This window comes from Cebus imitator, unplaced genomic scaffold (assembly GCF_001604975.1).
Source record: "Cebus imitator isolate Cc_AM_T3 unplaced genomic scaffold, Cebus_imitator-1.0 Scaffold143, whole genome shotgun sequence".
NCBI classification, from domain to species: Eukaryota; Metazoa; Chordata; class Mammalia; order Primates; family Cebidae; genus Cebus; species Cebus imitator.
Window position 1 is genome coordinate 2,664,795 of NW_016107458.1, and position 25,350 is coordinate 2,690,144.

The 25,350-nt window shown below is 37.6% G+C and overlaps 1 protein-coding gene across 4 annotated transcripts in view; it reads right to left on the reverse strand.

Annotated features, from left to right (window-relative positions):
- The window catches only part of LOC108313790 (ankyrin repeat and SOCS box protein 3), a 176,836-nt gene that overhangs the window by 53,741 nt on the left and 97,745 nt on the right, over positions 1-25,350 (reverse strand). For all 4 annotated transcript variants that reach the window (XM_037743389.1, XM_017542334.2, XM_017542332.2 and 1 more), the window contains one exon: positions 16,352-16,510. In XM_037743389.1, the coding sequence (XP_037599317.1) occupies positions 16,352-16,510 (159 nt within the window). The remainder of the gene's footprint in view (positions 1-16,351; positions 16,511-25,350) is intronic.

Here is a 25,350-nt window from a genome sequence, read left to right on the forward strand (position 1 = left end):
GCTGGGATTACAGGCACGTGCCACCATGCCCAGCTAAAGTTTTGTATTTTTAGCAGAGACGGGGTTTCACCATCTTGACCAGGATGGTCTCGATCTCTTGACCTCATGATCCACCCGCCTCAGCCTCCCAAAGTGCTGGGATTACAGGCTTGAGCCACCGCGCCCGGCCGATAAATTATTTTTAAAACATGGGAAAATTTGTGCATGCACTTCACAAAGGAGGATATGCAAATAGGTAATAAAATATATGGAAAAGTACTCATCTTCTCTTCATTCCCATTAGGGAAATGCTAATTAAAACCTCAATGAGCAAACACAACACCACCCACCAGAATATTTAAAAAGGAAAACAGTAAATATTGGGCAGGGATGTGGAAAACATAGAACTCTCATATCCTGGTGATGGTAACATAAATTAATAATAACCTTACAATTGGAATGGGTGCAGTGGCTCACACCTGTAATCCCAGCACTTTGGGAGATCAAGACGGGCAGATCACCTGAGGTCAGGAGTTCCAGACCAGCCTTGGGATCGAATTGCGGACGATGGGCTCAGGTCGCTCCCCGATAGGATGTGATCTTCCAGGCCGTCGATCCCTCACTCACCCAAGAATGCGGGAGAGGACCATGCTGGGCATGGTGAACTCGTTTAAGTAAATATCAGACCCCAAAGGGTTTTGCAGAAAGTGATTTATTTAGGCAAAGAGAGAGAAAAAGGAGAAAGAACTAAGAGAGAGACAGCAAGCCCCCACGCTGTCATGAGAGGAGATCCAGAAATGGAGTCTGCCCAGATATGGGAGAAGGGGACTTTAAACCTGGGATATTCCTGCCCCATTCAAGTTTTCTGTCTTATGAAAGGAGTTCCTTCAAACTGCCGCTGGAGTGATTGATCTTTGATTTCTGAGACATCTGATTTGTTCTTTGGCCCACAGCCCTCACATAGCTTTTCTCGGGCTTTCTAGACAAAGAAAGCTCACCTGGGCAGTCTATCTTCCCCCACATGCACAAAAGTTAAACAAAGACCTCTAGTCTCCCAGACGGAGAGGTAGGTAGAGGTATGGCGCTGGGAAGTTCTTGCCTTTGAAACCATGCCCCCTTGTGGACCTGAGGAGAGAATACATTCCCTCAGCCTGACCAACATGGTGAAACCCAGTCTCTACTAAAAATACAAAATTAGCCAGGTGTGGTGGTGCATGCCTATAGTCCCAAGTACATCGAGGCATGAGAATCACTTCAGTCCAGGAAGTGGAGGTTGTAGTGAGCTGAGATGGTGCAACAGCAGTCTAGCCTGAGCAACCGAGCAAGACTCTGTCTCAAAAATGAAAAAAAATGTCCAAAAGAAGATACTGATTTCTCTTTTTAAGATTCCTCTCTAAATTGAATAAGCTTCCTAGTTACACTTTGGGATATGACAAGATAATCCATCCAAAACAACCATAAGAGTGAATAAAATATATAAGACAACTAACTCAGGTATTAACCTGTAACAGGCAGATGACTGTGATTCCTGAGAGAAGTGAAACACAAGAGGTGAGCCTATGATGACCCCAGTTCTATACCTGGGTACATCTGCCAGTTATGGTACAGTGAGCTGAATGAACTCCAAGTAGAGCGATGATAACGTTGGGGAAAGTACACTCCAACCATAGGAAAGCGGCTGAAGTCCAAGCGGAGTGCAGTAGTAAACTGAGGAGACAGAGATTAGAGTTTAAGTGGTTGACATATGAAGGTAAAGCCCCAGGGGAAAGAGAATTGTGCAGAGGGAAGGCCTCCGTGTGGAAGCTCCCCAAGGGTCCTTGGTTGAAGTGTGGGTTGCATATGTACAAGGGAAGGTTAAGCCTACCAAAGAAAACCTGCTAAACTATTAAGAATGCAACAGAAATAATTAGAGGTCAAACACTACCGATGGGCAATGGAACTCCTAAGACTTCTTGCTGAGTCAGGTTGGTGAGACCATACTGTTCTAAAAGAATGGAGATCAATCCTGGTACTTGTGAGAAGAAGGGGAAGGATGTCTCCACGCTTTTGTGTATGTATGAAACTGTCCATGATGTTTTAAAAAACAAACAAAAAAAAGACTGCCACAAATTCTGAAGGGAATTTCAAAATGAAAATTTCAAAAATACTTTGAGTATCTAAAATATTCCTAATGTATACAGAATATACCCTGAATTTTTAAAAACACATCAGAATAAAAATCAAACTGAGCAGTCCTATTTACTCAGTAATATTTAAGTCACATTTTGTATATTAACTGAAAAATGACTTAAAACCTAAAGAAACAGGGAGAGAGAGAAGAGACAAGGAATAGATAAATCCACAGCAGAATATCAGTAATTAGGACAGAACTAACCTTCACATACTTTGTACCTCTTGTGGTATTTATTACAGCCTACTTTGAAATCTGGTTATTATAATATCCTCAATTAAATGGTAAAGCCATGATATGAAGAACGAAGCCTAATACTGATAATCACCTAATCAACTGAGGATAATGAGAAAAATTCAGTTGTGACTTCTACCATCCTACTGATAGGCAAAACTGGTTGGCTAAGCTGATGTTTCTTTGCTCCTTCACCTTTTTATGTGGGACCAATCTAGTACACCACATTAGGGCAAAGGAGACAGATATTTCCAAAATAAAAGAGGACTACTTGATTCAATTAAGGATCTATGAAGAACTGCACTCATTCTGTTGCTATCTAGAACTGCTCTCCAATACAGAAGGCACAAGCTTCATTTGGCTGTTTACATTTTAATTTTAATTCATTAAAATTGCATAAAATTCAAATTTGTGTTCTTCAGTCAAACTAGACAAACTTCAAGTGTTCAAGAGCCCCATGTGGCTAATGACTATACCATAAAGGACAATGTAGATATAGGACAATTCCAAGTTATATTGGGCAGTACTGATCTAAAGATTAGAATTTAATTGAACTAAAATTTAACCTAGAATCTTGGGCATACCTGTCTTCAAGATACATGTTTAGCATTGGAAACAGGGAGCCAAGCCATCAGTTGCAGGTCTTGGAGTGTGTCAAAGAGAGAAAGAAAATGTGTAATTCTAGAAGCTGGAAAAGTACTGTGGATTCCTAGAAAGAAAAAGCAGAATCACAGTATCTGGTATCAAAATGGTATCCACTAGAGACCAGAGACAAAGGATAAAGATTAAGAATTAAACAGGCCGGGCGCGGTGGCTCAAGTCTGTAATCCCAGCACTTTGGGAGGCCGAGGTGGGTGGATCACGAGGTCAAGAGATCAAGACCATCCTGGTCAACATGGTGAAACCCCGTCTCTACTAAAAATACAAAAAATTAGCTGGGCATGGTGGCGCGTGCCTGTAGTCCCAGCTACTCAGGAGGCTGAGGCAGGAGAATTGCCCGAACCAAGGAGGCGGAGGTTGCGGTGAGCCGAGATCGCGCCATTGCACTCCAGCCTGGGTAACAAGAGTGAAACTCTGTCTCAAAAAAAAAAAAAGAATTAAATAAAAGACCCCACTTTGGAAGTTAGAGCTCAAAGTGTCTGCAGTATAGAGAGAGATGGGAGAAAGACCTTTCTCTTCTATCCAAACAGGTACTGTCTTTAAGACTCCAGCTGAGACAGTAGAAAAGAAAAGCCAGAAGTTCTGAGGGCAGGGACACTGCTTTTCCCATAACAGATCATGTCACATAGTACTGAAGAAATCTCTCAGTGTAAAAGCTTAAGAAAGCAAGAATGACATGAGGGCATCATTTCCAGCAATAATTTCTCAGGAGACATTTTCTGGTTTTGAAAACACATGTTTTTCCATTTCCTAAATTAGATGAAAAATGAAGCAATCTAGGAAAACATATCTGAGTATTTTTTTAAAACAAGAAACTGAAAAACTAGAAGCACCCTTTGACCCACACAAAACTTGTGGCCAAAATCAACTCAGTTGTGGCATGCAACATAGTGAGTACAGTTACAAGTAAAGCCCCATGAAAGTGAAGATTTCATGAGGGCAAGAACTCAAAGCAGGATTCTCATCTAGGAGAAATATGGTAGACCTATACACACGTGTAAGTCCTAAACCTAACTGAAATAGTAAACAATATTGTTTAATATAGCATTCATTAAAGAGTACGGTTTTTTTTTTAAAGAGACATTTTTAAATGTAATTATCCAACTGAATGCTCCTTTAGAAAAATGCTTAATATGACTATGAGTTCTAGTCACATTAAGCATTTTTTGTACAAATTACAATTATAAATACAATTCTGTACCAAATGAAAATCACAGTGAGGTGAGTTTTATATCTATTGGCTAGAAAATATACTCTTTCATTTTTTTGTTTGTTTTGTTTTGTTCTTGAGATAGGGTCTTGCTCTGTTGCCCATGATGGAGGACAATGGCACAATCATGGCTCACTGCAGCCTCAACTTCCTGGTCTCAAGCAATGCTCCCACCTCAGCCTCCTGAATAGCTGGGATTACAGGCATGCACAACCCACATAGCTAATTTTCTATTTTTTGTAGAGACAAGGTCTTGCTATGTTGTCTAGGCTGGTCTTAAACCCCTGGGCTCAAGCAATCCTCCCACCTCAGCCTCCCAAAATGTTGAGATTACAGGCATAAGCCACCATGCCCAGCCTAGTCTTTCATTTTGAGGCTCAGATTTTGACAATAACTCTAAAAAATAACATGGTCAGTAAGTCTGTAACAAACAGTTTAACCATGGGCTGTCCATCTCCTCCAGTTATAGGAGCAGGCTGGCTGGCTATACAGAGATCACCTATATATTCTATTTGTACATTTGAATTATATATGAATTTTTAATTGTATCGCTACTTTTTTTAGTTCTACATGTACTCTATTCTCCATTATGCATTTAATTTTTCTGTATGATTGAACAGTAAAGTGATCTTTTCATTGTATACCTAGTTTATGTAAAACTTTTTTCCCACCTCTTTTATGAGGCAAAAAAAGAACACTCGTAAGTACATTTATCTCCTGCAGTATTTCTCTGGTCCTGTGTTCATACTGACATCTGGTGGCTCTAGAAAAGAAACTCCATTGCTATGACAAGGAATTTCTTTTTCCAGTGTTGTCCATTTATTCTATGTATCCTCAAGTTTATGTTTTTCCATAACTAGTTATACACAAGACAGCAGAACAATTCAAGTAACATCACAACTCCAATTGATGGTATATATTAATTGCATCCCTTCACTCTGGCAATGTGAATGGTAAAGATGCAGAATCTCCCACTATTCCAAGAACGTCACAAGTAAAGTAGCACTGTCCAGTTATTTATTTCATAACTAAAGTTCATGATCAGAATGGTTATAAAGTGAGGCTTTCCCATCAAGGACAATTTTAAACCACTCTCTAAAGATTCTGATAGATTCCTACAATGTGTCTTGGCCATGAATCTTTAGTCTGAAATATAGTATCTTATTGAGATACAGAATTTTTTAAAAATTATAATGAAAAGTTACATTTCTGTTTTATAAATTCCTTCATGTCTGCCCAGTGGCTAACAATCTTAAAGACGAATACTGATAGGAAAAGCCATGACCTTCTGGACAAAACTCATTATGTTAGGAACATAACAAAAAAAAGTTGTGGTGAATATCCCAATCCAATTATGCATGTTATCACTGACATTTCTCATGGTTTCTAACAGATAGAGAGAATTCTAATGGCCAATTAGATATCAGAGACCATATCCAGAAAAATATATTCTTCAATTAAATGCAAGTATTAAAAGACAAAAAGCTAAAATTCCACTATCCTATTATATACTGATTATTTTTCCAGGTCTCCCTAGCAGCAGAGTCAAGAAACATTGGATTTCGATAACATATCCATAAATTTACATTTTCTTCTAGGGCTATAACATTATAATTCTACTATTTGAGAAATTATTCAGCTTTTTGAAACATTCATACAGCAGTATTCTCCTTACTAGAGCCACCCTATAAGAATGACCCATACTAAGGCTTAGAGAAACAAAATATTCTGGGAGTTCCCTATCAAAGAAAAAGTGTATGGACAAGCTATCCTTAATACCAAAGACTCCTATTTATATAGGAGCAACATTTCCATTTCAGTCATACCAATCAATGATAGTCATATATTATCAGTTGGCCAATGATATTAGTAATCACAAAGAATGAAGAGACGATTGCATTAACCATGTAACAATCCAGCTTAACCACAAGGGCAGGGCATACTGTACAGCAATGCTACTCAACATTGTTCACAAACTGGCTGTCAATGTGCAAACTGTTATCAGTCCTCAACAAGGTAAGAAGTTTTGAATAGAATGTTAACAACTATGTCCCTAAGTACACTTTACTTTAGCTGACATTTTCCCTGAGGCAGGACTTCCTTGATGAAGAAACCAATATATTGATTTATATAATGGCTCCAGCTTCTTATATAAATTGATTGACATTTTGAGTGGCACTGCTCTACAGTACCTAACTAGAACAGAGATTGTACTGTATGGAATGGGGTTGGGGGAGATTTTGTCTAGGTCTATTCATTTCTACCATATACTAGAATATCAAATTGTTAAAAGAATATTGAAACCAAAAAAAGAAAAAAGAAAAGGAAAAAAAAGGCTAGGCGTGGCGGCTCACACCTGTAATCCAAGCACTTTGGAGGCCAGGGCGGGTGGATCACCTGAGGTTGGGAGTTCAAGACCAGCCTGACCAACATGGTGAAACCTCGTCTATAAAAAATAAACAAACAAATAAAAAATAAAATAAAATAAAAATATTGAAACCAAAAATTTTGTTTTACTTTAAAAATGAATATGGACTTCCAATTTTTACATGTAGCACAATATAAGCATTTCCCCTTACTTTTCTCAGAAATCATCCAAAAGCAATTAATCCAAAATTAGCAAGGAAAATAAAATAAAAACACACTCTCCCATTTGTAGTAAAACTATGATTCTAGTTTTAGATTTCTGAACTCCAGATCAAAATTTGTAAAAGGGGCTCCAAAAGAACGAAGATCATTTCTGGGTACTTGTGGGAGGAAGAGGAGAGATGTGTCAGCTGCATATCTTAGGAAATGCTAGCAAGAACATTTCTCAAAGGTTAGAGGCTCCCTCTAAGAAAGAAAATTATGTACCAGGAAAAAATGCAGAGGGTAATAGCAGGAACTTCTCTGGACCAGTTGAAAGCTGAAAATCAGAGGGACTAGATTCAAACAAAGAATCACACAAAGTGGGTCTATCTCTGCTACCACAGACGGGAAACTACACTGCGAAAATCCCACAGGTGCTGACCCCCATTGACTAGTGAAAGATACCAGCTAAATGAATTCATGTCCAAAAATCCTAAGTCTAAAGGAAAACTCTTGTTATCATGGAATGTGCCTCTACCTTCTTCCTACTGTAAATCCCCCAGAAACAGCTAATTGAGCAAAAGCTCACATATTCCCAAGATGAATTATCACAAAGGTACCAGCACAAATCTATACAAAGATAAAAGAAAAGGAAAAGTTGTAGAAAAACAATAGACCAAAACCAAAACAAAGCAAAAACCTCTTATCATAAAAGTATTACCACACACCAAATGAAAACTGCAGCTAAATCTACAACTGAGAATTTTTAAAAAGAAGTTAAAGAAGCAATTGTCTCTGTGAAAAAGAGCACACACTGAAATACAAGGGCTCAAGTAAAAAATGACTAGCTGACAAGAAATGATATAATTTAAACTGAGTTCAGAAAATATCTGGGAAAAACAAAAACAATCATAAAAATCCAACTGAAATTGGAAGAAACACTAGAGAGAATAGATATTTCTGAAGAGAAACACAGAGGCTTAAAAAAAANAAAAAAAACAGGAAAAGTAAAACAAAAACAGAAACAAAGAAAATTAGAGAAAAAGCAATAGACATGAAAAACAGATAAGATACCAACATGTAAATACTTTGGCCCAAGAACACCACCATAATAATAGAACAAACAAATATTTAAAGATATAATTCCAGAAAGATTAACTAAAATTTAAAATATCCAAGTCTACATATTGAAAGGGCACACACTGTGTCAGACAAAACTGATAAAGAACAGACATGCAAAAGTGTTGTCACAAAAAGAGAAGAAAATTAGGCTAGTTTCAGACTTCAACTCTAGAACAGAATGGATCATCATTTTTAAAGTTCTCAAGGAATGAAATGTAATTCAAGGATTTTGTACCTGATCAAACTGCTGTTCAAGTTTGAATCATTAATGAATTGAATCATTATTCAATTAAATTTTTTTTTTTTTTTTTTTTTTAGAGATACAGAGCTCACTTTATTGCCCAGGCTGGTCTCGAACTCCTGGCTCAAGTGATCATCTCACCTCAGCCTCCCAAAGTGCTGGGAATACACATGTGAGCAACAGTGCCCAGCCAAATTATTCAGTTTTGAACATGTAAAAACTCAGGGAATTGTATTGCCGTAGGTCCTATTAGAGGACTGTGTTAAAGGAATAGTTTAGCTAACCAACAATGCTGGAAAAAACATGGCAAAACAACTGGTGATAAACTTCTAAGCTATTTAACCATAGAACCAAGAATAAAATTAAATAATGGATTTAAGGTGCCAGAACAAAATGCAAAATGTTATTCCCATTAACAGTGCAAATAAAACTGACAAAAGTTGGAAAAGTGGGGGGAGAAAGAAAGATAATTATGTAACAGTAAATGGATACTGATTCCTCATCTTTAAAAGCTGGAGGTTTAAATCTATTAATCAATATGACTAATAAAACAGATTATATAATTAATTATATGAAGGTAAAACAAGAGAGTTAATAAATATCCTAGTTTCATAATTGATTACATTAAGAAATTAAAGGCCAGGTGCAGTGGCTCACTCCTGTAATCCCAGTGCTTAGAGAGGCTGAGGTGGGCGGATCACTTGAGGTCAGGATTTCAAGACCAGCCTGGCCAACACAGTGAAACCTGGTTTCCACTAAATATACAAAAGTTAGCCAGGCATGGTGGCAGGCACCTGTAATCTCAGCTACTCAGGAGGCTGAGGCACAAGAATCACCTGAACCCTGGAGGTAGAAGTTGCAGTGAGTGGAGATCACGTCACTGCACTCCAGCCTGGGTAACAAAGCGAGACTCTATTAAAAAAAAATTAAAAATAAAAAAAAAAAAAAAAAAAAAAAAAAGGAATTAAAAGACATTGAGTTAAAACATAAAAGTATAATATAAAAAGCTGTATCAAGAGCTATAAAACTAAATAAAGACAAATAGAAGTAAAACTAGAACATGAAATCAACACTTTTTAAATGTAACTTTTAGTAAACTCCGTACTTTTGATCTAAGAAAACTCAAATCCATATTTTCTTTTTTTTTTTTTTGAGTCCAAGTCTCACTCTGTCGCTCAGGCTGTAGTGCGGTGGTGCAATCTCAACTAACTGTAACCTCTGCCTCCTGGATTCAAGCGATTCTCCTGCCTCAGTCTCCTGAGTAGCTGGGACTACAGGCACATGCCACCACAGCCGGCTAATTTTTTGTATTTTTAGTAGAGATGGGGTTTCACCTTGTTAGCCAAGACGGTCTCGATCTCCTGACCTTGTGATCCACCCACCTCAGCCTCCCAAAGTGCTGGGATTATAAGCGTGAGCCACCATGCCTGGCCTCAAACCCATATTTTCAAGAACATGTCCTCAAGTAAAAATGCATACCTGACAATCTCTGAGGAAGATAATTAATCTTTCAGTTGAAAAATCAAAAAAAAAAAAACCTCCAAATGCAAAATTTAATTAACATAATACATATTAACAGATACGAATATGAAACTTCAAAATTCTTGGTATATCAAAAAATATCCTTATGAATAATCACTTATCCATGACGATACTAATGAAAAGTGAATCAAATGTTGGTTTGTTCAATTTTGGAAGATGTCAGCAGAGTTAAAGGATATGCTACGCGAGCTGAAGTGTGACACATTTTACAGTTAAATATTGAAATAGGCAGCCTCACCCAACACTATCTATAAAGCATTCTGTTCTTATTAAATATTACAGCTATGTTTAATATTGAAAGTTACCCAGAATAAGTAGACCCAGAAGAACAAACAATTAAAAACAATCCATCAAAAGCAAAAGTGCATGCTATGCAGGTCCCATGGAGTGTTCTATGAAATCACACTGGTTTGGATTTAAGCCTCCAATTTATCAATGTTTTCTACATATAACAAAAAATAAAAGGAAATCTATTTCCTAAATATGAGCTGGATTTTTCACTTACAATTTATTTTAGTTATCAATAAGAATATTTTTATTTCCAAAGCAGTTTTACCTACCCTTAGAATATTTATTATGTGTATGTGGAGCAAAGGGAAGGGAAAGAGAGCAGGGGAAGGACAAGGCAAGGGTGGAGAAAAGAAATAGGGCAGCAAGACTTCTTGTTAAAACATAAATTCTAACCTGTGTGCTAGCAAAAAAATGTTCTGGAAGGATAATATTCATGTGGAAAGATGAGATGCTCCCTGAATTTCCAATTTCTTGTGGGCTTTTCTCATTTTGATTTCTACTGCTGAGTTGAAGAGTTCCCTTTTAAAGTTAATCTTTATTAAAATGTTGGTGAGCTCTAGATAGGGAAGATATTTACATTACGAACAGTGGAGCAGTCGACTTTCTAAGTCCCTTCATTTAACTTTATGGTCAATCATAATTAGATCCAACACACCACTCATGTCAACAACTTTTCCGGTCACCTGGGAGATTTCCATAGTTCTACACTCACTTTCTACCCCTTGATCCTCTACATTTATGTTCTACAGCCTTTAGCAACAGGCTAGTGGTAACTGGGTCATCAGGACAGGTCCCACAACATGTAAGAGGGCACAGCTTCCCTTGAGGGAAAGGAACAAAATACCTCAAACAACATATTCCAAATTTTCAGTTTTAGAAGGTAATTCTGCAGATAGGGAAGGAAGCTATTCTAGACAGGTTAACCTTTCTTTCTCACTTTAAGTCCAACTGGTTCAGCTACTCTTCCTCATCTAGAAATTATTTGTAGTTTGATACAAACCTTGAAGTATTTTGGATTTTGTTTTAATTAAAAAACTCTTCCATTATAGATTAAAGCATGAATCACTATATAGTTACTTAAAAGATAGAAGATTATCCAAGTGCAGTGGCTTATGCCTGTAATCCTAGCACTTTGGGAGTCTAAGGGAAGAGGATCACTTGAAGATCAGCCTAGGCAACACAGCAAGACCCCAACTCTACAAAAATTAAACATTTAAAAAAATTAACTGGTTATGGTGGCGTGTGCTTGTGGTGAGGCTGAGGCAGGAGGATAGCTTGAGCCCAACAGTTTGAGGCTTTAGTGAGCTATGATTTTTGCCACTGCACTCCAGCCTGGGCAAAGGAGCAACACCCCATGTCAAAAAATAAACAAAGGTAAAGGTGAGCAAGGCAGAATGCGAAAGTTTGTCCTATTATTCATGAGGCAGAGAGTTGTATGTCCATTCTTTTCTTTCAACACACAACACAGATGTAGATATGTTCATTCTTCCACACTTTTTTTTTTGAGATGAAGTTTCACTCTTGTTGCCCAAGGTAGAGTGCAATGGCACAATCTTGGCTCACTGCAACCTCTGCCTCCTGGATTCAAGCGATTCTCCTGCCTCAGTCCCCTAAGTGGCAGGGATTACAGGAATGCGCCACCATGCTGGGCTAATTTTTTGTATTTTTAGTAGAAACGAGGCTTCACCACATTAGCCAGGCTGGTCTTGAACTCCTGACCTTAGGTGATCCACCCACCTTGGCCTCCCAAAGTGCTGGGATTACAGGTGTGAGCCATCACACCCAGCCCTTCCACACTATGTTTTTACAAACACTAAGGCTATAGTTTCCTTTTTAAAAATACTATTATCGGCCGGGCACAGTATTTCGTATTAGTAAATACAAAAGATTTATTTATTAGTCAATACGAAAGATAATTAGAATGGTAAATTCACTGCCAAAGAAACAAAATAAATCCTACTACTAAAAATAAGTCATTTAAAGTTATTCGCTGGTTTGAATTATCTCCCATCTCTTGCTTCATTAACATAAAAAGTATAAGTTAACTATATCTTGAAATATAAACCCCTAAAAACTCTGCATCTCTAATTTTCTCCAAATACTAATAAAAGTAGGCACAATACTGAATTTCATAAATGGGATTCTAATAATGATAATTTGAAACTGTAAACTATGTGGTCAGAATAGCATTTCTCTAATAGTCCCATGGAATACCAATGTTCCTTTGAAGTATTCCTAAATGTTCCATAAAGAAAAAGAATACAGTAGGGCACAGTGGCTCACACCAGTAATCCCAGCACTTTGGGAGGCTGAGGCAGGCAGAACACCTGGAGGTCAGGAGTTCGAGACCAGTGTGGCCAACATGGAAAAACCCCATCTCTATTAAAAATACAAAAATTAGCCAGGCTTGGTGGTGCTTGCCAGTAATCCCAGCTACTCAGGAGGCTGAGGCAGGAGAATCACTTGAACCCAGGTGGCAGAGGTGATGGCGAGCTGAGATTAAGCCACTGCACTCCAGCCTGGGAAACAAGAGTGAAAGAATACTATGGTCAAATATATTTCAAAGTGCTGGGGTAAATAAATGTTGTTTAATGAGAGGTTTTCTCAGAAATCTTCATTCTTTTACTCAACAAATAATTTACTGAACGCCTACCATATACCCAGCACTAAACTGAGTCTGGGAGTTACAACAGTGAGCAAGATGAATAATATCCCTGCCTTTACAGAACATTCTTTCTAGTGAAGGGGGGCAGTAAATAAACAAGGGAGCAGTAATTAAGTGGAGTCAGTGATGAAGACACTAAAAGAAGATGCATAAAGAGGTCAGTGGATACTTCAGACTGGGTGGGCACAGTAAGTCACATGTATAATATCTTCATGTTTTTCTACACTGGGGGATATAGCACATAGTGTTTTGCAAAATTATGTGATTAGAAAGCCTTCTGTCAATGAAATTTAATAGTTCACTTAATCAGTTTTCTACCCAAAACACAGACAACAGCAAGATCAACATTCAAAGATAGTTATTCTCTTCCTAAGTCCAGTCTTTGTAAAGTTTCCTCACCTATGAAAGTAGGAATAATAATAGTGCATATTTCACAGAATCATAGTGAAGATCCAATTATCTACTTCATGTAAAACACCCACAGGAGGCTTATTATACACTCTGCTCAATAAATGTTATAGTTACCGTTAATACAGCACTCTGCATATGAAGTCTTCTGTCATTCAAGGATGTCATTCAAGTCTCCCTTTTAAAATCTCGAATTTGTAAAATCACTTTTTTTGCTCCTGTACGTAGAAGATTCCTTGAGGACAGCAACTAAAATAAGAGATTGCATGTAGCAGCCAGGTGTGGTCGTTCATGCCTACAATCCCAGGACTTGTGGAGGCCAAGGTGGGCGGATCACCTGAGGTTGGGAGTTCGAGACCAGCCTAACCAACATGGAGAAACTTCATCTGTACTAAAAATACCAAATTAGCTGGGCATGGTGGCACATGCCTGTAATCCCAGCTACGTGGGAGGCTGAGGGAGGAGAATTGCTTTAACCTGGTAGGCGGAGGTTGTGGTGAGCTGAGATCATGCCATTGCACTCCAGCCTGAGCAACAATAGCAAAACTCCATCTCAAAAAAAAGAGACTGCATGTAGCTAAAAGCTTCCTCTGTAGTTGGTTGTACAGATTATCCAAAGCAGGTTAAATGCAGATACAGGGAAAAGAAAGAAAATATAAAAAAGCAATCACTCCTCCTGGAAACCCAAACCACATTAAACCAAAGCTTCCATGAAACATTGCGTAATACTTTTCACATATTCAAAGTACTTTCATAAATTACTAGTAATGTGTTATATTCTTCCTGATAGGATTCATTAAGATACCATGGCACTTCTGTGGTATTTCTGCCAGAAACACAAACCCTGACCTTATCAAGAAGAAACATCAGACAAACTCAAATTGAAGGATATTCTACATAATCAATGACCAGAACTCTTAAAAAAGTTAAAATCATAAAAGACTGAAAAACTGTTTTAAATTAAAGGAGGCCAAAGAGACATGACAACTAAATATAACAAGTGATCTTGGATTCATCATGGACCAAAATCTTTTTTTCCTTTCGCTATAAAGGACATTGATGAAAAAATTGAATGAGGGCTGTAGACTAAATAATACTAACAGGCCGGGCGTGGTGGCTCACGTCTGTAATCCAAGCACTTTGGAGGCCAAGGCAGGCAGATCACCTGAGGTCAGGAGTTCAGCTGACCAACATGGTGAAACCCCGTCTTTAAAAATAAAAAATAAAAATAAATAAATAAATAAGAAAAAGAAAAAAATAATAATACTATTAACTTCCTGATTATGATCATCATATGGTAGTTAGAATTTTGTTGCTTTTAGGAGTTCACACTAAAGTAGAATTAAAGGGGCATGATGTCTACCACTTAATCACAAAGGGATAAAAAAATACAAAGAAGGAAATTAAATGACAAACATGGCAAAAGAAGAAAATCTGAGTAAAAAGTGTATGAGGAAAACTTTGTACTGTTATTGAATCTTTCCATAAATCTGAAATTATTTCAAAATAAAATGTCTAAATACAAAAAAAAAGGTAGGGGAAGGAAAGATGTAAAATAATTATATGAATAGATGCTCAACATCATCAGCACTTAGGAAAATCTAAATAAAAACCACAGTGAGATGCTACTAAACCCTATTAGAATTACTAAAATATAACGGAGAAAAAGAAAGAGCCGGCAACAGCAAACGTTGGCAAGGATATTGGGCAACTAAAAGTCTCAAACATTACTGAAGGAAAGGCAAACTGGTAGAAAAAAACTTGCAACTTATTTTCCAAAGTTAAACATATATTTACCATATGTCATACCAATCCTAAGTATTAACCCAAGAGAAATAAAAACTTACACTGATATAAAACCTATCTGCAAAAATGTTTATAATGTATTTATTCATAACCACTAAAACAACTTACTGAAAACAACTTAAATATCCAACTGATGAATGAATGAACTGTATTACATCTATTTAATAGAAGACGATTCAGCAACAAAAAGGAATGGATTATTGATACATGCAACAATATGGATGAATCTCAAAAGTATCATGCTACCTTAATATATACCATATAGCCAGTCTCAAAGGCTATATGGTATATATTAATCGTGTGTGTGTGTGTGTGTGTGTGTGTGTGTGTGTGTGTGTGATTCTGCAAAATGTAAACTACAGGGATAGAAGCAGATCAGTTGCTGCTAGGGGTGAAGGTGGGGGGAGGGAGGAAAACATTGATGAAAAATTGGCAGCATGATGGAATTCTGAGAAGTGAGGGAATGGTTCTGTATCTTGATTGCTGTCATTACAGAATTTTATGAATACATCAAAACTCACAGAACTCTTATACTAAAAAGAGTGAATTTTACTGTACATAAATTTTAATAACTTTTTTTACCCAATTTAATGATATTGTTATAAGCATCTGCTTTTTTAAATTTTAATAATATTAAGTCCACAAGACAAAAAGTACTTTCACAGACAACTAATTTTATTCTCAGAACAATAACGAAGACTAGATAGGTACTATTACTCTGATTTTGTAAGTGAGGACACTGAAGCATTATAGTAAATAAATAAATAACAAATTACATGTGGCAGGACCAAAACTACAGTCCAGCTGCACTGATTATATTCCAAATGCTTCATTGACTCAATTTTCCCATTTTCCTGTAAACTTTATGGGACACAATGTCCCTGAAGACAAATAGGATCAAACAGAAGAAAGGAAAAGAAGAAGAAAAAAGACAGTTATTGGAAGAAAGCCATTTAGGATTTGGCTGTCGTCCTCAAGGAATTAAAAAGTCTTTAATAGAAGAGGTCTGAACAGTGATCCATACAGGCAACACATTAATTGGCATTAAAGGATTAGCTGGTGATTTCTTCCATAATAGCTTCTTAATTTTTTAATGCTAAGAAAAGGCAAAAGCAAACATAAAGCACTCACAGGTAACCTTGCAACTATTGCTACAATTTAAGTGATATCTGGTCTTTAGAACTACTCTGAGAACAATGATGGTGCCTACAATTCAAAACAGATTTTGCAACTTTAAATAAAGTCCCAGAAGCTGCCACCCAAGAATAGAAAACAAGAGCAAAACCTTTAAAAATAACTTTTTGGTTTCAAAATCAAAGAAGTAGTGGTATAACAGTTGCCAAAAGAACATACTATAAGTACAAAAGCTGAAGAAAAAATTAAGCTTAGTTTAACAACAACAAAAAAAAAGACAGAAAAGAAAAATTACATCTGTACCACAAACAACATACTTACCTAAAAACAATGGTGTGGTTTCTTCTAAAGTAGTTGCATTCGGATCTGCCCCCGCTTCTAAAAGAATCTGTACGATTTTCCAATGTCCTTGACTTGCAGCGAGATGTAAGGCACAGAAACCTTCAAAAGTCTTCATCTTAATGTAGTTTTCAGATGAATCTATGGAAGAATAATAAAAGCCCATCAACTAGAAGATACCACTTCCATTTCCTGGTTTTAAAAAGCAAAGATTCCAAGAGGAATTTAATGGACTATTAATATGTAAGTAATTTATTTATTTTTTTTTTTTTTTGAGACGGAGTTTCGCTCTTGTTACCCAGGCTGGAGTGCAATGGCACGATCTCGGCTCACCGCAACCTCCGCCTCCCGGGTTCAGGCAATTCTCCTGCCCCAGCCTCCTGAGTCGCTGGGATTACAGGCACGCGCCACCATGCCCAGCTAATTTTTTGTATTTTTTTTTTTTTTTAGTAGAGACGGGGTTTCACCATGTTGACCAGGATGGTCTCGATCTCTTGACCTCGTGATCCACCCGCCTCGGCCTCCCACAGTGCTGGGATTACAGGCCTGAGCCACCGTGCCCGGCCCCTATGTAAGTAATTTATAAATGACAGGTTTCACCGTTTAATACTCTAGAAAATCAAGAAAAAGTTCTACAAGGATCCCAATGTGAACAGCTCTTTGGTATTTTTAATATACAAATCCTGCCTACTTGCTCTCATTTTCTCTTCTCTAATTTTTGGTGAGCAAGGGAAGAAGGGTGGCAGAAATTGAAAGGCAACACAAAAGCACTATCTCAGGAGGATGCAGCACCAAAGATTTGCTTAAACAGGATTTACTGAAATATTAATCCATTTTTTTTTTATTTTTAAATTTCCATAAGGCAAACGGTCTGTTCTACAGCATTACTTCCTTGTACTCAACTAATGCCATAAGGCAGTTTTAAATACTCCTTTTCTAACTTAAGACTATGGTCCGATAGTTAACGAAAACTGGAGTTCTAAAAGAATAAAATACACTTCAACACAAACAAACAGTGACATATAATAAGGAATTTATAAGTTAAAATTCTGTAATGTATTGTTATGAAAACCTCAAGGTTCTGGTAACACTCAAATCATACAAATAACATTTATACAATAAAATGCTATGCTCATTATAGAAGGATGGGTTCTAAGGTGAATGGTGAAGACATTTCTGAGAGTTGGAATAAACGAAACAGAAAACCAAAAAAAAACTTTTAAAAACATTTTCTTGAAGTGTCAGAATTGAAATGAATGCTCCTAACTAGTCATCTGTTTTAAGTAATTCTTCTAATTGTAACCCACTGATGAAACAAGTAGATCAAGTCATAATATCCAAATAACGGCTTGTAAGTACATATATTCAAAGAAAATAGTCTCTAACTTTGCAGATGCAAAACTAAATGGCAAGATAGGGTAGTCACATTTTAAAAGGGCCTATCACCGAAATAGCGTTTCGGAGATTAGTCAGAAGTTATTATTCAAAGTAGTTTATTAAGATTAGTCAGAGATTAGTCAGACATGACCCTTATTTCATATATTAGCCTGACAGTTTTGTGAATACAAATGACATGAAAAACTAGGAATACAAAGATAGATATAGATAATTGACATAGGTAGATTGGCTTCTAAATGGGAAATTTCAATACTATAAAGATGCTGATTCTTCCCAAAATAATTAATAAATTTAATACAATTCTAATAAAAATGGCAATAGAGCTGTGTGCTGGTTTTATACTTTATAAAGTAACCCAAGTTGGTAAGTCTAGGGTAGTGATGCAGGAGTTTTTGCTCCTTAGTTCAGCTAAAATCCAGGTTTTTGTGTCACCACCAGGAAAAATTAGGCATGTGGACACACTGAAAGGTGAGGAAAGAGGAGTTTATTAAAAGAAAGCTCTCAGCGAAAAAAAAGGGGGTCTTGCCAACAGGTTCCAATCTCACAGGTGGAATATCAGGCCACCACACATAAGCTGAAGAGGCCCGGCTCCTCCCTACTGCATAAAACATGAATTCCCAGTGGCTTCACGCCATTCTCCCAGTGCGCAGGCAAGACCTTATTCTGAGCCACTCCACATTGATTTATTTCCCTTTCTATGCATGTGTTAGGGATGGAATTCTTCACTGTGGGCATGTTTAGGTAAACCCCTGTGCATAATGACCTGGGCGGCGTCTGGCTGTCTCCTGTATCTATCAATAGGGCAGGTAAGAGTAACAAAGAATTTAGAAAAATGACCAAGACAAGCATTGAAGCGTGTGTAGATTTACTATACATTAAACCATGTCTTCAAATTAGAAAAAGTAAAGTAATTGACCCTGGTACAAATGCAGAAAGGAAGGTATCCATCAGGGAAAGGAATCAACAGAAGCAATAAGAGACTAAGAAAGGTAATTGCTAGACAGTAGGAGGCCTAGACCAGTGTTATATTATGGATGCCAAGAAACTCAGATGTTCTCTTCCACTTACAAAGAAAAAAAAGAGATAAAGTTTAATCCTGGCCATTTCAATATTATGCCTTACAGCAGAAGGGGTGAACTTTAATGTATGCAATTTTTAAAAAATCAACCAGGAGACAAAAGGAAGGGGGATCCTAGGACAGAATGCAGACTGTGACAAAAGAATAATTGGATTACAAATATATGTCATAGCCACACTGAGAGGTAGAGAAAAAAGATGCTGGCCTACATAACTTTGATAAACGATGCTATAACTGAAAACTTTAAGACAAAGACAAAACGAACTGCACATAAACACTGCAGTCTAGTTGGTAAAGCTGTTTCTAGGAGTAGAGATTAACAATTCTGAAACCACTCCACACGAATACTAAGAGCAAACAAATAAATCAACAGATGGCAGAGCTGGGAGCCAGGTTTCTTACTGTTGGAGAGGAAGGTTACAGATAAGGATACAGGGAAGGCTAGAATGAACCACGTGGTTCTGGATTAGAGTCCAGACATCAGTATTAATTCATGTTTAGCTTAATATAGAGACAGATGGCTATACACGGAAATAATTATAGATGTGTATATACTTGGGTTATAACAGATAAATACATTTTCTAGATCTTTCTGCTGAAAGGGCTTAAAATAAATGATAGTCCAGTAGCAACAAGCATAAGCAAACCCAGTACTCAGATCTTGGTTTTCTCTTTTTTTTTTTTTTGAGTTGGAGTTTCACTCTTGTTGCCCAAGCTGGAGTGCAGTGGTGGGATCTTGGCTCGCTGCAACCTCCACCTCCACCTCCACCTCCTGGGTTCAATAGATTCTCCTGCCTCAGCCTCCCGAGTAGCTGGGATTACAGGTGCCATCATGCCCAGGGAATTTTTTGTATCTTCAGTAGAAACGGGTTTTCACCATGTTGGCCAGACTGGTCTCAAGCTCCTGGCCTCAGGTGATCCATCTGCCTCAGCCTCCCAAAGTGCTGGGATTACAGGTGTGAGCCACTGCACCCAGCCTCAGATCTTGGTCTTCAATATCATTCTCCCGTAAAATAAAACCAGTGCTCTTATGAAAAGGGTGAGGTGGGAAATATACAAAGAATCTGGAGTACACTGTAGGTCCAAAAAGTAAAAAGTGCTCAAAAAAAACAAAAAATAGGGCATGCAAAAGAGACGCAGGAGCCACTCTGAAAGGGCATCCTATAACCAAAACGATTAGAGCAACAAAATAAATTATATTGGATTGGATCACAACCTAAAGTACAGACATAAAGTAAGTACCAATGAGTCCATGCAGATATAAATCACTGAATATGTAAGTTAATGGGAGAGAAGAGATAAACCTTCCATATAGAAGAATTCCAAGTAATTTATGCAAAGACTCCTCCATCAAGGAAGGACAGCTTAATTCCCACTTCTTGAGTGCAAGCCATCCTTAGTGACTTGCATACACACTCATCTTAGGAAAAGGAAACAAAATCTTCTGTGTGATTATCTATGAAGTAAAGAAAATAAAAGGCACTTCTCACACAGGTGAGAAATACTAAAGTCAATTTACTACTAACTTGAGATCTTGAAATATTTTATCCTGGAGTTGGAGACTGCATGACAAAAAAAGATATTAAGCTAACTTTAAAATCACTGGACCAGGAGGTAACATCTGAAGTTAGATTTAGGTTGCAATTTTGACCCTGCCAGAAATAATAAGGGTTACACTTTGGGCCAATTACTTAAAACTCTCTGAGGCTCACGTTCCTCAACAGTGAAACAAGGATAAATTAGCTGGACCAACTCTCAACAGGGTTCAGAAGAATTATCTAAATAGTTTGAATTTTTATAAAATACAAATGCAGGTAGATATGCAATTTAATACTGTCAAAGTTGTTAAAAATTTGATAAAGTCTCCAAAGTATCATTTTTAAAAAGTTTTCAGCGCCCACTATAAATTAGTTTTGAAAGTTCCAAAGATAAACTGCTTTCCTTAAACTGATATAGGAGTTTTAGCAAAGGGATCTTATCTACCGTGTACTGGACCGTCAACCACCACCTTCTCACTCTCTTCCCTTCTCTACAGGAGGGCTTCTGAAAAAAAAAAAAAAAAAAAAAAAAAAGGCTCATCGTATTCACTGTTTTTAATGCTTTAATCTCTCTTTACCCTCAAAGGAAGGCAAAGTGGGTTATCCTTCTCATCTACTTACTGAATCTTTAATGGTTTGGGTATTAAAGACTTTCTTAATGGACAAAGACAATGAGTACTTCAGGTCTTTCACAACTTGTGAGTTCTTTCCTGGCAGTACTTGGAGAATTAGAGCCACGTCAGCTGAACCAATGCCAGCCACTGATGTCTATGTAGCAATGACAAGAGTTGGCTCAAACACTCTGCCACTGAAACCACACCCTATGTTTGCCAACACAGTCTCTTTTTTTTTTTGTACTTTAATTTCTAGAGTACATGTACAGAACATGCAAGTTTGCTACATAGGTATACACATGCCATGGTGGTTGGCTATATCCATCACCCTGTCATCTACATTAGGTATTTGTCCTAATGCTATTTATTCCCTCCTCCCCTCGGCCCCACCCCCTGACCCACAGGCCCTGGTGTGTGATGTTCCCTTCCCTGTGTGCTGACACAGTGTCTTTTTACTTATAAATAATAAAGTTGCTTATTACTTCATATAAAAGTGGTAGTGATGGGTGGTAGACTGTTATTTTTGTTTTCTGCAAACTCTAACAGGGAACTTTAAAACCTCAAGGTTTTCAGTAGAGGAGACAGGTTAAGTATTAAGAACAGAACCTTTCTCAACAGCTGAGCCAGAATCTGATGACAAATTTACTACATGCCAATCACAAGTGTAATAAATGTCCAGATGGTATCGCCACACCATTTACACAATTTATATCCTCTATGTTTTATTTAGGAATTCTAAAAAAAACGGTTAGATATAAAATAATTTCCACAATACAAGGAATTTTATTATGTGCAAACTTCTCAGATAACCCTCAGGAGAGACTTCATACTGCACATAAGATGCAGGGAAGAAGTCAGTGAAGAGAAAGAGGTTGAAATGCATTACAAAGAAAGTAGACACCATAAGAAAAGTGACAACGAGAAAATATCCGAAACACATATAACAGCGAAAGATTAACATCCAGAATACATAAAGAGCTCCTTAAAGATAAGGTAAGGCCTAATGCCATGGCTCACGCCTGTAATCCCAGCACTTTAGGAAGCCAAGAAAGGAGTATCACTTGAGGCCAGGAGTTCAAGACCAACCCGGACAACATAGCAAGAACCCCCATCTCTACAAAATATAAAAAATAAAAAATTAGCTTGATGTGATGCCATGCGTCTGTAGTCCCAGTTATTCAGGAGACTGAGGTGGGAGGATCACTTGACCCAGGAGTTAGAGGCTGCAGAGAGCCATGATTACACCACTGCACTCCAGCTTGGACAACAGAGTGAGACCCCATCTCTTTAAAAAAATTTTTTTAATTAAAAAAATAAAGAGAAGGTAAGTCTAGAACTTCCAAAGGGGAATCCTGCCTGCCAAACGACATCATTCTAATAGTAGAATCTAGCAATATCTGAAGAGATCTATCATTCAGACTTACATTTACTTGAGCTACTATATCCCCTTTCTTTGTTTAAGCTAATACTAACTAGGTTTCTTTCACTCACTACTGAAAGAATCCTGATTAACACAGCATACAATTCAGCAGTTTCTATCAATATTTTAACTTGGCATATGCGATGGTTAATTTTACATGTCAACTTGACTGGGTTAAGGAATGCCCATATAGCTGCTAAAACATTATTTCTGTGTTTATCCATGAAGATGTTTCAGGAAGATATTACCATCTGAATCACTAGACTGAATAAACAAGATCTGCCCTCACCAATGTGAGTGACCATCATCTAATCCTTTAAGGACCTAAAAGAAAAAAAAGGCAGAGGGACAATTCATTCTCTTTTGAGCTAGGACATGTATCTCCTTCTGCCCTTGGATACTGGAGATTCTGATCATCAGGACTTCAAACTCCAGGACTTATACCAGTGGCCTCCCACATCCACCCCAGTTCCCAGTCCTATGGCCTCAGACTGACAGTTATACCATCACTTCCCCTGGTTCCGCTCCCATAATCATATTAGCCAATTCCCATAGTAAATCCTCTCTTGTCTATTTATATACATTCTACTGGTTCTATTTCTCCAGAAAACTCTAATTAAACCAGTAACTGCACTTCTAAAACTCCATCCTACAGAAATGCTCAACCATGTGTACAGCACAAAGATATATACATAAAGATGTTCACTGACTCACTAGTTATAACAGCAAAACTTTAGGAAATAAACAAAATGTCTATCAATAGGAAAATGGTTACATAAATTACTTTACATTTCTACTATGAAATACTATGCAACAGTGTTTTCACTCAGATATTATACGGTTTTAAGCAGAAGAGTGACTTGGTCTGATGTATTTTAAAAGGATCCTTCTAATATATTGGGGGTGGCCTGTCACAGGATGGAGAGGGAGCAATGGCAGATAGAGATCTGTTAAGATGCTATTATGGCAACCTAGACAAGAGATGTGGCTCTGACAAAGGTCTTAACAGTAGTGAGAAGTGATCTGATCATGTGCGTGTGTATTTGTACACACAAATGTAGACATACACATATACAAACTAATTTGCTGACTGACTAGATGAGAAATACGAGAAAAAGAAAGGAATTAATGATGACCCAGAGTTTCTGGCCTGAGCTGGAACAATGGAATATTTCTGTCTAACAGGTGAAAAACTAAACCACTTCGAGGTTAAAAGACCTGTCCAACTAATTTACACTCCCACCTCAGCAAACTGACAGAAGAGCAGAAGATCAAACACCGCATGTTCTCACTCATAGGTGGGTGTTGAACAATGAGAACACATGGACACAGGGAGGGGAGCACTACACACTGGGGTCAGTTGGGGGGATATAGGGGAGGGACAGTGGGGAGTGGGGAGCTGGGGAGAGATAGCATGGGGAGAAATGCCAGATATAGGTGAAGGGGAGGAAGGCAGCAAATCACACTGCCACGTGTGTACCTATGCAACAATGTTGCATGTTCTTCACATGTACCCCAAAACCTAAAATGCAATAAAATAAATAAATGGGGGAAAAAAAAGAATAAAGAAAAAGAAAAGAAAAAGAAAAAGAAAAAAAAGAATAAATAAATAAATAAAAGACCTGTCCAAAGTCACAGCAATAAAACGGCAGAGTCAACAGAATCCAGGTCAATCTGACCATAACTCTTAATCGCTATGGTACAACGATATATTTGTCTAAGGAACCTCAGCATCAGTTACTGTGCCCAGTATTAGTGTAAATTTTCTTATTAACATTAACTAATAAAAAATACTACGAGCTTGATCATTTACTAGCCAAATAAATTTGTTAGTTATATGCTTAATAATGAAAAGATTTTAAGTGACTTTTAGTTAGCAAATGACTTATTATTGAATGGCATGGTTAATTGCCAGTGAAGATCATTACTGCCCTCCAGGATAACAAACTTCATAAAATCTCAACACCCATTACACTCAACCTCTACTACAGGAGAGAAGACAAGCAAATTTGTTATTTGTGCTAATATGTTCAACAGAAAACTCAAATGAAATACTTAAGAAATACAAAAATACGTATGCATATTAAACTTCATGTAATCTACACCACACTTGAATGTTCTTTTCCAACTTTAGTCAGAAAACTATGTATGGTACTCAGAATGGATTCCAAATCTAAGCTGAAGACAGTGAAGTAAAACTCTTTGAACCAGTTTAGGTATTTTAATTCTATTTGTTTAGGCCTACATACCTTCATATTTTGGTGTACTAATTATCTTTTAGGAATCTCTGTCAGTGTATTAATATTAGACAAACCAGCCAGGAGCAGGGGCTCACGCCTGTAATCCCAGCACTTTGGAAGGCCGAGGCGGGCAGATTATGAGATCAAGAGATCAAGACCATCCTGGCCAACATGGTAAAACCCCATTTCTACTAAATATACAAAAATTAGCCTGGCCTGGTGGTGGGCACCTATAATCCCAGCTACTTGGGAGGCTGAGGCTGGAGAATCACTTGAACCCGGGAGGCAGAGGCTGCAGTAAGCCAAGATCACACTACTTCACTCCAGCCTGGAAGGCAGGGGGAGTCCCTGTGTCACAAAAAAAAAAAAAAAAAAAATGGGTAAACCTCAGGAAGGTAGAAAAATTATATAATAAAAGACAGCAGGTATGGTACATCACACCTGTAATCCAAGTACTTTGGGAAGCCAAGGCAGAAGAGTCAATTGAGCCAAGCATTTCAGACCATCCTGGGCAACAAAGTGAGACCCCCAGCTCTACAAGATATCAAAACCTTAGGTAGGCATGGTGGCGCACACCTGTGGTCCCAGCTACATAGGAGGCTGAGGCAGAAGGATCACTTGAGCCCAGGAGGTTGAGGCTACAGTGAGCCATGTTCATGCCACTACACTCCAACCTGGGTGATAGTGCAAGAT